General features: G+C 43.8%; 1 protein-coding gene across 2 annotated transcripts in view; it reads left to right on the plus strand.

The window, feature by feature from the left end:
- The window catches only part of LOC133345874 (zinc finger protein 385D-like), a 78,422-nt gene extending 65,998 nt beyond the window's left edge, over window positions 1–12,424 (plus strand). For both annotated transcript variants that reach the window (XM_061556938.1, XM_061556939.1), the window contains 5 exons: window positions 2,802–2,976; window positions 4,185–4,393; window positions 6,840–7,027; window positions 8,386–8,487; window positions 9,501–12,424. In XM_061556938.1, the coding sequence (XP_061412922.1) occupies window positions 2,802–2,976; window positions 4,185–4,393; window positions 6,840–7,027; window positions 8,386–8,487; window positions 9,501–9,704 (878 nt within the window). In that variant the 3' untranslated portion in view covers window positions 9,705–12,424. The remainder of the gene's footprint in view (window positions 1–2,801; window positions 2,977–4,184; window positions 4,394–6,839; window positions 7,028–8,385; window positions 8,488–9,500) is intronic.
- The last annotated feature ends 1,723 nt before the right edge of the window (window positions 12,425–14,147 follow it).

Raw genomic sequence — 14,147 nt, forward strand, 5'->3', positions numbered from 1 at the left:
AGCCGACCCTCACTAAATACTTGGAGCCCAACTCTCAGATATCCCCTTGGCTCTCCCACTCGTCTGCCCCGGATGGGGGTTCAGCCAACACCGTCCGGCGACGAGCGATAGAGACCTCCTGCAGCCGATCCTTACTCTGGGCTCCCACAACGGCCACGCCCTCGTCACGGGGTCCCCCTTAAATACCCCTTGGGTGGCTCCTCCCCCTAACTCGGACCCGCCTTTGTTCCCGAAGGTACCCTCTTACAGCACCCGTGGCATGACGTCATCCTCCGCTGTCAACGCGCTCGCACCTCCCTCTGTATGCCCTCTCATGGTTGCTCGCACTACTCCTCTACATATGTACTTGCATCTTATTATTGCAAGCAACCTTAACGGGCACTTGGTATTTAACAATTATTTGAACCAAGGTGTTAGATACATGAGCTTATAAATATCTTACTCCAGTAAGCCAGACACATGGGACCTACATTTGTCCCTAATGCTTAGGCCTTTGATCATAATTGCTATTTAAGCTAGTTAATCCTTTAATTGTGTTAAGTCGTTAAGAATTGGCTCTGCTGTAGGTAAGAACACGGTTTCATGTCTACCAAAGCAAGTGAGCATTGTGACCAATATATTCTTTATAGATGAGGCCTGTTACCTGTGAGGCAAAAATAAAGTGTATGGCAATGTGTATGGTTAAACAAAGTGACCATATAAAACACACTGTATTTGACTAAAAAAACCGTAATTCATTTATATATGGAGGTGAGTACATGTGACCTATCTGGAAGCAATCTTTGTGTGCTATTTGCAGGTAGTAATTTGAGGCCCTTCCTTGACTTTGTTAGTAGTACTGTATCTAGTCAAATATATTGTAAGTGACATAAATTGAGTGCAGTGTACCTGCACAGGAAATATATCTAGGATGTCAGTGTGCTTTTGTTGCATACGTAGTCTGTAGATTCTCTGCAGCACAGCTCAAAATTGTATTGTGATTATCTCCACAGATGCAAAATGCGTGCTTTACAGCATGTAAAAATGATGCACTTTCAAGTTGACATCTAATGTACTAAAATTACTTTGAACTTAAATCGTTATGAAAGTAGAATGCTGCTGTAGAAAAACACGCACATTTTTTAAAGACTTTTATATTTGGCGCGAAACAATTCTGATATAAAATTAACATACGGATCAGAAAGGCTTTGAAAACATCAGGGTTTTAAAGCTTACATTCGGAATTTTTAATAATAAACAAAAACTATATTTCAATGACAAAACACTTTTCTTAATCCACACACAGGCTTTATAGAAATTATGTAATCGTGAACAACGTATGTGATGCAAACCACAAGACGTTGAAACATAACTCCAGATTGCATGCATTAACGTGTTTACCGACATTTTTTATTATCAGGACATTTCATTACAGTATTTAATTTGATGGTTTTATAATATCGAGTGCGTTATGTATTTTAGGCTATGTGCGAATTAACCCACAGAATGACATTACTCAAATATACCCCTTTTGTGATCCATGCTACAACAGAGGTCGATTTGAACAATGCTTAATGTCCGTTACTAGAGCATTGTGGGTGGATCACAGAGTGGTGAAACCTACGTGGGACAACCAAATTATCAGAGCTACACAGAGTAAAATATCGCTTTGGAATATATTTATTGCTCTGAAAGTAAAATTTACAGCATTTTAAAATATACTTTGTGTTCACAAAGACCTCATTTTTTGCGATGCATGGCAATGCCTCAAGACATCGAAAACCAAAAGTGTGATTAAAAAATTTGCTCGACCCAATTATTCACCTTAACAAGCGTTTATATAGCTTTGGCCGTTTTCCAGTCTTTTAAAGTGTGTTAGAGTGAGATACAAAATTAAATAAGCTCTGAGAAATGCAGCAGTACTCTCACAATGTGAGCAAAGCTGCCTCGCAGCTTGCCATGATTAACACAAAGTTTCTGAATCATGTGGTTCACCTTCACTAATTAAGAGAAAAAATAACATCACGATCTACTTCCACTTTTCAGAGGATGAGTATAATCCTTCAAAACCTTTTAACGTCATTAGTTAAAATGCGAGAAGAATGGATTGCATTTTACTTAATATTTGGAAAGTGAATTATTATACTTAAAAAAATTATTGCAGATCATGCACAGAATGTAATGTTTCAGATTCTTATACATACTTGGCTTGGGTAGCACTGGTGGCAGAGTGCTTGTCTCATAACCGGTAGTGAGATAAATATCTCGGTCAGGGTTAATGCTGCGGTTAATCAAATACAAGTCTACAATGCTTGTCATATGGATGCTCCCACGATAAGAATAGGGCATTTTATACCACGTAAATGAATATTCATTTCGACTTGCACTGAGAAGGCTACGCGTTATCAACATCAGTTGGGACTGTTACTGGTAGGAACCACCTGGTTCCACCAGCCCACAGGGGATTATTGTGTCCATCCGTCCGTCGTGCATCCAAAAATGGGAGGGGTCGGGCTGGGTGGGGAGGAGAGGGTGGGGAGGGGCTGGGTGGGGAGGGTGGGGCTGGGTGGGTGGTGGGAGGGGTGGGTGTGGGTGGGGCTGGGTGGGGAGGGGTTGGTCACCCCCGTGGTGCCCTAAAAAACTCAACGTTTAACCTACTCACGCCGGCTTGTGCCCACCCTCACAGTCGGCCATATTTGCGGAATACACCACGCCGCCGTTGACCCTGGCCATTGAGCGAGCAACCCAACGTTCCTACCAGCTCCCTCCGCAGGAATGTGTTTTTTCACGTGCTCAAATGAATCCTCCCCCTGTTTTCGCAGTGCGTATAGAAGGCACGCGGTCTACGATTTCTGCAGAAGATGACATCGCTGATGGCAGTAGCCCTGTTCCACTGGCCAATACGAATGGAATCGGCAGCGGCTGCCCTTTCCCCGAGCAGCTGTCGCACCTCGCCGATGCCTCGAACAGCAGCGCTTCTCAAGCAGCTGGACTAAGGTGTGCAGAACTCTGTTTTATACTCGCATTACACAACCACAGCGGTAAATGTAAAACATTTATTCAAAAACATTACCGTAATCGTTCTTGACAAACGCTGGCTACCAGCCCATTTATTCCAACCACCACCAATGCACTACCTTCAAATATAAATTCATCACCCATTATTAAACAATTGTAACAGGATAGAAGTTTCAACTGTTCAATTGCTGGCAACATATTATTTATATACTTACGTGTTTTCTGTTCGTGTTATAGTTGTTTTAGATATACATGTGTAATAATCCTTCTGAGACGGCTTCGGAATCGGTCCTTTTTATTTCCACTTCCACAATTACACTTTACTCACACACTCTCCGTTGCTGGCAGACAACAGAGAGCGGGCAGACTTCACACCAAGTCCCCACCGCGCACGTGGCACCCAGAGCCCCCGTAGGCACGTGACTCCTGCTCTTGTCGTTCCCAAGTCTGCTCTCGATCGTTATCTCTCTCTCTCTTAATCCCTTCGTCACGTGGTACCCCCCAGCCAATCCTCCGTAGACAGCATTGACCGTTCTCGATGGTTCCCTGTCAATCCCGGGACCACGCCTCTGATCCGGCTCCCCATTAGCTGGGGCCCCGAATGGCCAGGCCACTCACCCCTGCTAACACGCCGTGATGACGCAGAGGCCATGCTCCCTGTCTCAACCCTTAATGGCTACAAAGCAGGACCGGCAAGCCAATCCCCACGTGAACCCTCTATGGCTGTTATTACACATGTATTGAGATGTTTTATTAATCCTAATTGCATTTTGTTGTGTTGTACATGGACACGCTATGTTGAGCCCTCCCCTTTATACTAATAATGTACCAACATATAGCAAGGTCTCTTTTTTCTATTTCTTGTTGTAATTAACACACCATTAGTTACGAAATGTTCCTTGAAGCAAACCAACAAACAAAAAGTTAGGGAAACACATTCACAGCCACACCAGAATATTAAATTAGTCGAGAAACATTGAAACTCCAGTGGACATTAATTAATCCACAGCATTTGCCCATTAATTGCTAACAGAGGTTGTCCGATAGGTTGGCCTCTTCCATCAGAATATTGAAAGTCCACAGATACCGCATGGACACCGATCGAGATGAACAACATATGAGCACGGATACATATTTTAATTGACTGACACTGAGAAGCACATTTTCTTTTGACCTCCACGTCGCAGCTCCAGCGACGGCACCGTGGACAAGGACACCGGTCCAGGCGAGTTTCCACCCAGAGCGGCTCAGCGGAGAGAGAGAGCGGCCACCAGCGCAGTCAACGGCCAGGGCCACGACGGGGAGTCGGAGGAAGAGCGCGCAAAGCGGCTCCTCTACTGCTCGCTGTGCAAGGTGGCCGTCAACTCCCAGTCGCAGCTCGATGCCCACAACAAAGGTGGAGACGCTCGGGAAAGACACGCGCACCCATGCCGAAATGATGCCTTTAGCGAGCGGGTGCTTGAGGACGCCGGGTGTTTCAATGTTTGTGTTAGGTGCAGCACAACGATTGTTATCAGTCGCCTTTGCAAGTATGTTTGCTCGTACATGAAGCTGTCAACTGGATTTAAAACTTATTGACATTGGTTTATGATGGCTCGGCAATCCGTACGATAGAAGTGGCCTGATCTGTAGCTCCAAATGTCCGAAAGGCCTGGGCAATCTGGGATTGTTCCCGGATTACTAAAGGATAGGAAGAGCACATACAATGAGGTGTTATATTAATCCGGCCATCCACGGATAATATAAATAATGATGGCTGACCGATGAAGATGACGATAAAAATGTGTGATAACCATCATCCCTGCTCCATTACATTGTTCTTTGTCATCATCCATTGCCATCACCGCTAACGCCAAGGCTCTCCGTGATAATTGGTGAAGGGTATAACGGTCATCATTCATCACCTTCGTGATCACCAGTCACTGCCACTCTCTCTGGACATCGCCCAGAGAGAGTGGCAACGTCACACGAGTCAAACAGCACCGGCCACTAGACACCAGGTGGGAGATGCAGTAACAAAAGGAAACCTTCAAGGGTATATTATTATTTTACAAATCATGAACATGGAACAAAATCGGAATTGGTGTGCAAAGTAACACGGACAGGTGCATGTTTGGAATTGCACTGAAAGACACGAGGATAAAACGCATCGATAAGAAACAATCGTGATTAGACATCGTATTGATTTAAGACGAGCGGGCTTGGGCAGAATGCATCGGGCTGATGGCTGTTGGCTAAAACCAGTGATGTGGGGACGTGCCTGAGAGGAGATGAAACAATGAAATAAACTCGTGTGCAGGAACGAGATTGATTGTTACATCACAAGACCATGCGATGGCCACAGCTTGTGGAGGCCATCATTCAGCAGTGGATAGATCATGACTGCTGATGATGATCTCGATAATTCTTTATTAGAGTGGTGGAGCTAGACTGCTGTTTTATTCTCTCTGTTATCTCTGATAGCAGTCCAGTACAAGGATAGAGAATGCACAGAGATAACAAAGTAGAGGTGGAACAGACAGAAGCAGAGGTCCGCCAACAGATGGATACAGAAACCATCAAGAAAGCTAATCCGAGGAGAGACGTGAAGACTAAAACAACAGAAGCAAGAATAATAGGATCAACAACAGAAATAATTGTGTGTCTCATGGATCCGGACGATGCCATCATTCACGTTCATAGGGTGTTAAGTGGTCCAGCCTCACGTGCGGCGATTGTGCTTGAGGTGTGTTAAATCCATCGTAAGAAACGATGTCGTTGTAAGCAACGGAGCGGGTGAGTTCTATGCTCTTGTTCTCGACCCAAGTGAGAAGTGGGTGTAAAAGTATGTGTACCCAGGTTTACCCTCGACTACACTGCCCACTGCACCGTAGCCCACCCAGTGGGCTCTTGGCGATGCCACACAGGCTGCTATAATGACGCTATGTGCCTTCTCAGCCCACGGGTGCCTATTTGGTTAGAGAAACTTTGGCAAAACTGCTCTAAATTCAAAACGTGCGTATCAGCCTTGAACAAAAAAAAACAGGCAGTTCATGCCAATTTTGTATTTTTATTATTACTAATATTATATTCTTTGGGTCTTTCGGTAAAATCACGTAGATAGAAAAATAATAGATCACGACGTTTCGATCGCAACACAAGCAATCGTCTTCAGGTGAGAGAGAGAGAAAGCTAGGCCTGAGATGGGAGTCCCCTCAGGGTAAGAGGGCGGGGCTAGAGATGGTCTCCCTAAGGCTGTGGAAGTGGCCATTGTATTGAGAGATTAGCATGTCAATGATACATCCGTGGCAGATCGAGTAGGACACCCAGCCTGTCAATACAGACATCCAACCTAGTAATGTAACTCAAAGAGTCAGCTAACATCGGCAGGAAGGATGGAAACATCACAGTAGGTTAAGACTTTACCTGGTTAATCAAGTCCTTCCAATGATTGCTCAATTTGTACCCATCTTCCCGGTTGAAGTTTTGTCTGTGTTTATATATCTGGATGGCTTCGTGGACAAATTTTGATGATAGCCAGTGGGTTTGCATAGTATCTTCGTCTTGGAAAAATCTATTTCATGTGAGCCCACAACCAAGAATGTGTGTTCCGCGCGTGACGTCACTCCACATGCACCCCCCTTTTTAATTATCATTAGTAGGTGACGTCACTCCACATGCACCCCCCTAATTAATTATCATTAGTAGGTGACGTCACTCCACATTGGGTAACCCCATCATCAATAATCATGAGCTGATGACGTTAATAATAATCATGAGCAGGTCATTATTTTCGATTGAATATTTTAGATGAACTGCATCACATTAGCCAAAAACAATCATGTCCTTATTGTTCACGTTAGGTTCTAAGCACAAGATGATGATGGAGGCTCGTAATGGCGGGGGTGCCATCAAGGCTTTCCCCAGGCTGGGCTCTCGGCCCGCCTCCTCCGCACAGGACAACACTCCGAAGGGCTCAGGCCTCCAGGATAAAACCTTCTACTGCGAGATCTGCGATGTCCACGTCAACTCGGAGACGCAGCTCAAACAGGTCAGTCGCTCAACGTTCACTCGTCAGATGGTTTGTGTGCTCTTCGTTTCCTCCATTAGCCCACATCCAATGATTGTTTTTCAAAAGTGTTTTCTTTTTGTGTGACTTAACTCACTGACGTGAACCTCGTTAGCTGTCAAACTCAAACGTTGTATTGTTGTACGAAGAAGAGCCATGGGCCCGAAATGTTGCTAATTATGTATGTTTCTCCTATTAAGGCAAACTTATTGATCCTAGGACACCATTCAAAAAAGTTAGTAGGTTGACTCTGTGCTAGGGCACCCATTCTGACGTTGCAAGTTCACATTCTGGTCAAGGGTCGACTAAGCCCAGAATCCTTCAGGTGTGGTCAATAAAGTTAATTCTCTACCACTTTGTCGGACCTATTATCCAATGGAGAGGCGACTGGTCCCTGCAATAGGACTGCATTTTCCACGATTGAATCCAGATCGTGATTGTTATATGAGAAACCACCAATGGCTCATTTGAGAATGGGTACATAGAGCGACCTTTGTTTTAATAATAAATAAATTTAATCGAAGAGGAAACATCACATGATCCTTATGGCGGTACCCCTGGGTACCAAATAATACAAACTGGCCGAGGCAATGAAATATTTCATTTCTGGGACACTATTTTTTCCAGGTGTGTACTTAACTCCGCGACTGGGGTACCAATAAATCCGAAATCGGTGCCACTCTGCGATGTCGAAACGCAGCGAGGACGATTGCGCTGAAACCCTGAACGCTCGTACGTGTCACCGTAGTGGTGCCTCGTGTACAGCTCGTCGAGATGAGTCGATTGCCGCATCGCCGACTATCAACAGACTAAAAATGACTGCATCACGGACATTGTAAGAGCCGGGATTCTATGGAACCCTGGGGTACCGCCATAACGTTCACATTTACTTTTTTTCTATAACTCCATTTTCACTTCATAAGGTTGGGTGTCAAACCTGGCAGATACGCAGTGCAGACTCTTTAACTGAAGAGGTGTTTTTGTAATCTTGTAACTTGAGATTAGGATGTTACATCTCAGCACGTAGCGAGATTGTACAGTTAAACACTGTTTTAAGGAAATCATTGTCTATCGTGTAGTTTTTAATCTATAGTGTATTCCTATATTTCTCATCATAATCCATCTTCCACAGAAAACTGGAAACAATAAGGTTATCACCGGACATTTCCCTATCGCTCCCAAATAAAGCGTGTACATGACTGAACTACGTGTTGTGGAGTTAAGACGTTTAAAAAATATTATCTTTACGATCAAAACATTGTACGTGTTTTTAGTCGAATAAATATGAGCCTTTTGATGTGAACGCTCAAAGGAAATACGTTTAATGTGTCTGTGCAAAGCATATTACAAGCCGAAGACACAAAGACCGAATAGCAGGCAAGCCCATAAAGCCAAAATTCTCTCCTTACAACAAGATTCAAGGACATTCCAGCTCAGTGGGGGTAAGTCCACCAACATTTTCTATACATAGAACAGAACAAAACCACAGTACGGCTTGTTCATCATTATACACTTCCTAATATATACTAGCATTAATGAGGAACAATGAGAGGAAAGTATGTGGCTCTTGCCGAATTCAATGTCTTGTAGTGCGCAAAATTGAATGTGTGTAATTTAACGTGTCATTTGAAATTTGTAAAAAAATAATAACCCCCAATGATTAATCTGTTGCATTTAATATTATTACAATGTTAACCACATCAACAGCTTCGGCCATGATTGCATCTTGATAATTTTAACTTCAGTATATAATTGCGTTTTAAAATGATTGCCATTCATCGGCTGGCTGACCAATTAAAATGTTCTCGTGCTGTTCAACTTTCCTGACAAGAGCCCTCAAGAGGCTAAAGTCTCTTTATTGAGCTGCGAAACGGCAGAAGCAATCCTCTACCCAATTATACAACTGACGCCATGCATTCAACTCCCTTCGCCTTGGTAAACCCAGAAGTATAAATGAGTACACGAGTCGATCGACAGGTCACAAGTTTTGGAGGAAAGATCCCGACCCTGATGCCTGCTGTATATTTGGAGTCTGCACGTTCTCCCTGTGTTCGCTTGGATTTTTCTCCGGGTCATCCGGTTTTTCCCTCCAGATTTTAAAAACATGCAGTTGACAATACTGTATTTGGCTGCTGTACATTTCCACGTGATAAGCCACTTCGTTGAGCTATCATTTGTGGCCATGTTGCATCTAAAAAAGAGCTATATAGCTCCGTGGGCTTTACCTGCTAAAGTAAAAACATGTTTTATAGTTTAGTTTAAAAAGTGTGGGTACTTGTACCTCTTCCAAGATGTCTGGCTAGGATGGAAGAGTAGGCCAAATACCCTCCAGCAGAGCTGCTCTTTTGAGCTCCGTCTAGTAGAGGACCTCGAGTTTATATATACACACATACATTGAGAATATTCGGCACTTTTATTGCACAACCCCCCCCCCTCCCCCTCCATTTCCTTGCAGGGAAAACTGCCTCCAGGATTTCTGCCGACGTCCCTCGCGGGCGTGAGGGATCCACTGGGCCTGCACGGGGCTCTGGGCGCCGCGCCTCCGCCAGCCTCGACCCTGACGTTCCACGTGGCGGCAGCGGCTCCTCCGCCGCTGTTGCGTGCCGCCCCAGGGCCAATCCGCAGCTCTCACCGGTCCATGCTGTTCACGCCCTACTGAACCCCCCCCCCCGCCGCCGCCGCCTTCTGGAAGCGGGCTGCGAACGGTCAAAATTAGTTTTAAACCTTTGGGTGGCCAACTTCCTGAAGTACTCAACTACGTAACAAAAAAAATCCAGGACATGTCAATGGAAAGAAGAATATGTTAAAATACTAGAGGACGGGAGAACTACATGTCAATGCTTTGTCTTGAGTGGCGTATTATTACTCTTATGCAACTGGCAAAAAGCTGGACTTTTAATGCCCTGGGGAAGACTTGCGTATTTCCCAAGACAGTTACCTCGACAGAGAGGGTGATCCTGGGACAACCAGGACAGGTGGAAACTTTATTTAAACTATGCCCTGAAGCAACCACATCGGTGTTGTAAAGCACAGTACACGTGTTGTGGTTTTTACAGAGCAACAGTGATTACAGGCAATCGTAATTGTCTATCATTGCTTTGAGGTTTTGACCCCCCCCCCCATATAGTGTCAATGGTGATAACAATGAACTGTAGTGATGGCTTGTTGTGGCCTCGTCGAGCCTCGTCGATGGACCAATTGGAGACAACTATGATGTGACGTTCCTGCTCCGATGCCCTTATACCCCTGCCATGTAATCACTCTGAGAAGTGACATCAGGGTCAGTCAGTGATATATTGTTTTCTACTTGAGCCTACATGGGCTCCTTAATGCGTTCGACCTGGTCAAGGTGGCCATACACGTAAATGGAGATAATACAAGCAAACAAACAAGGTATTTCATAGACATATGTAGGCTACCATAATGTCATTCAAAATTTACATTACAGCAGACATCAAAATAAAGCAAAAACACACAATAAGAGAAGAAATAAAACCTAAGAATTACTAGTAACCGTTTTTTAATCTTTAATATATTGTTTATAATGTTATTCCATCTTTTTTATTGTATATTTATCTTCACTGTCATCATCGTTATATATGTTTTAACGTGTGTGCTATTTATCTTACTTGCTCCTTTGTGTTCATATATGATTCCACATCTTTGAAAAAGATCCCCCTTATAGGCTTAACAGACTGTTGAGGCAAGTGCTGTTAGCGAGCACCTATGAAGGCCGGCACGGTACACGAGGGGGTGGGTGGCCCAGTGACGATTAATTTACACACCGCACCAGGTACTCATTTGAGGCTTAGTCGACCTAGGTGAGGCCCAGGCCCGGTTCAAATAATCGTCACTTGGGTCGCCGGGTTCGTAGCGCAGCAGCTCGCAAACTGCTACACTACCGCTCCCCACACAGCCTGATTGGCCAGCTCTGTCTGCGTGCAGAGTGCCAGGGGTAGAACAACCTTGCTCCTTAACTACCTTATGATTGTAATGGTGCTTCACCCATTTCGTCTGTATGGACGTATGTATGTTAAACTTCTGTCGCACCGTACATATCCAACCGTGCGAATCGGAGGTGCGGATATCGTCTGGCGAATTGATGGGAGTTACTATGTGAAACACAAGCTGTGCATTAATTCGGAACAAAGAAGTCGTCATGCTAAATTAACGTTGGGCACGACTCGTCTTCATTCTCCAACACCAGCGGTCGGCAACCAAAAATAACAGAAAGAGCAATTTATTTAGAATTTGGTGGGGGCGGAGGGAAACCCCTCAATATTTCAAGAGTCGCAATGCACCGTGTGGTGCAAGGCCGTAGCTATGGACTCAACATTGGAGGGGACCAAATCTTCGAGGGGGTCTGGGGGTCCCCCCCCCCCCTGAAAAAAAATCTAGATTTTAAAACGAATTTCCTGCCTAAAATATAAAAAAAATTAATTAACACATGGGATGGACTTTTATTTTATTTTTTACAATGTCTATAAGTGTATTGTATTACATTGCTGTTTTTTTATTTTTACCTTTTCTTGTTTCATTGTATGTAATGGCAGAAATTCGGGATTAATAAAGTACAACCATAACCACAATCATATAAACAGAAATCGATTTTATAGCTATATATTGGGGGGGGGGGACATTTTGAGCATCTTTGAATATCGGGGGGGATGTGTCCCCCCACAAAATATATTATAATTACGGCCTTGGTGTGGTGAATACGAGATGGTGGGTCCTTAATAAATGACGCCACGCAGCGGCAGTCCTTAAAGAGGCACATGCGGCTCTGGGGGTGGACGTTACTAACCCCCGTCCAACAAAGTTGATGGTGGAAATTCCAAATTTCTATTGCAAAAGACTACTTCTTTTCAAAAGACAACTTCTTTTCAAAAGACAACTTCTTTTCAAAAGACAGCCAGTCTCTTGACAATCATGGCACTTATGTCATTGACCCCGTAATAATATTAAACAGAGTCGATCCCTGAATGACTTGTTAAAACACAACATTCTGACGGTGTGTTGCAACTTGCAAACTCCCGTCACATTGTCGGCTATCATCATTTAAGTATAAATGTGTATAATCCAACACTTGTATGAAGCTAATTTATGGCCAATTCAAACATACGCTAAGACATTATTCGATCAAATGTATGTCATTTGAATTCATATATCTTACCCACAATTGTGGCAGATTAAAATGTATGCCGATTCGGTGCCATGTTCCTACGACATCCATTGTTGGGGCAAGAACCACAAATGATTTCCAGGCGATTGCTTTCTTCCATCACTGATGAAGAAGTTTCTAAATGTAGATTTTACTGGTAGGAACCTCCTGGTTACACCAGCCCACAGGGGATTATTGTGTCCGTCCGTCCGTCGTGCAAGGAGGGGCTGGGTGGGGAGGGGCTGGGTGGGGAGGGTGGGGAGGGTGGGGTGGGGCTGGGTGGGACGGGACTGGTCACCCCGTGGTGCCCTTATAAAACTCAACGTTTAGCCTACTCACGCCGGCTTGTGCCCGCCCTCACAGTCGGGCATATTTGCGGAATACACCACGCCGCCGTTGACCCTGGCCATTGACCGAACAACCCAACGTTCCTACCAGCTCCCTCCGCAGGAATGTGTTTCAACTGAAAAAAATACTCCCTGGTCTGGTGTCAACAGAGAGCAAGCAGTGTCTTGCACGTCCAGTGCAATATAACACTGTGGCTCACCCCATAGCAGTCCTTCTGCCAAGCTCACATTTTTTATGAGTGTGGGACTTTTATTAAGACTAGCATCTGTTCCAAAAAAAATCACTCATGTCGTGTTCGTCACACACGAGCGAAATGTAATTATATCGGTGTAAATTATGTTTAAATGTGTGCTTAATGACGAGTAGAATTAAACGATGTGTTATGTAACTATTGTAATTTACAATTACGCTCCCGAACACGTTTTGGTTCTTAAAGACATGCTTTTTTATGCAAATGTTATATTAGCGATATTGGTGCATAACAAAAAATGGGCCTGGATCCGATTCTCACCCCCCGCATAGAAAATTTGATGGCAAGTGATGACCTTCACGCTTTCTGCACCAAAAGTGGTGTCACGTCGTAGTATCGCACATGGCATCGCTTTTGTCAGCACGAAGACGAGTAAAATAATTATGTAAAGATGTGAGAGAGAGATAAAAAGAGCTTAATTGTCGTTAAATATATCTGAAATCCCAAAATTGTTGAATCTGAAAGTCATCCCGAATATTCATGTATTCTCTCGACGGGTGTACACGTATATATGACTAGAAAATGTATTTAAAATAAAATTTAAATATATATATTTATTGTACAGTGTAAATTATTGTGGGTACCTTGTTTGGCTTTATTTTCCCATTGAGCATATTGGTTAATTGTTTGTGCGGTGAATGCTATTGGCCAGGTTCGTTAAGGGAGCCATTTCAATTGTTTTGTTGATCACGCTGCAGAGCGGGTTTCCCCCACCCCAATCCCATTCAAGAGAGCAGTTTTGAGAAAAATGTTGCCAGCAAATGAACAACGTGGCAACTTTAACTTATGTGGAGTCTGCACAGTGGACAGCAACGAGGATGGCGGATGGAAACAAGCACGCAGATGGCATAACACGGAGGGCCAAGAGGTTACTGATGATTCATACTCGGTCTCTAACAGACAGAAGTGGGAATAAGTAATATTAAAAAATACTTTATTTTTTAAACACGCTTTAATGAAATGTACCCTACTCGTAATGGCAAAACTCCACGACTCCAGGAAGTGGCCACAAAGCTTGCCACAACGTAAGTGGCCGTGGTGATTTACAGCCAACGTCAGTTGAGCATGGACAATTAGACCCAAGCCGAAACATAACATATAAAAATGAATGTTAAAAAATATTTATTTTTAATTTTTAATGATATAATACAGTATTGTCATCAGTATGACATAAGTATAGCAAGTTTGCAGTCGATACCACATTGGTAAGTGGGTTAAAATTGCGTTACTGAGATTTGAGGATACGACAACAGACAGTGAGTTAATAGAAAGCGTGTAAAAGAGCCCTCCACTGCATCGCCTTCAATGTCAGCCTCGCCAAAATACCCTCCCAAAAAATTGTT

The sequence above is a fragment of the Lethenteron reissneri genome, chromosome 23 (genome assembly GCF_015708825.2).
Source record: "Lethenteron reissneri isolate LAM-NWPU_2019-01 chromosome 23, ASM1570882v1, whole genome shotgun sequence".
Classification (NCBI taxonomy): Eukaryota; Metazoa; Chordata; class Hyperoartia; order Petromyzontiformes; family Petromyzontidae; genus Lethenteron; species Lethenteron reissneri.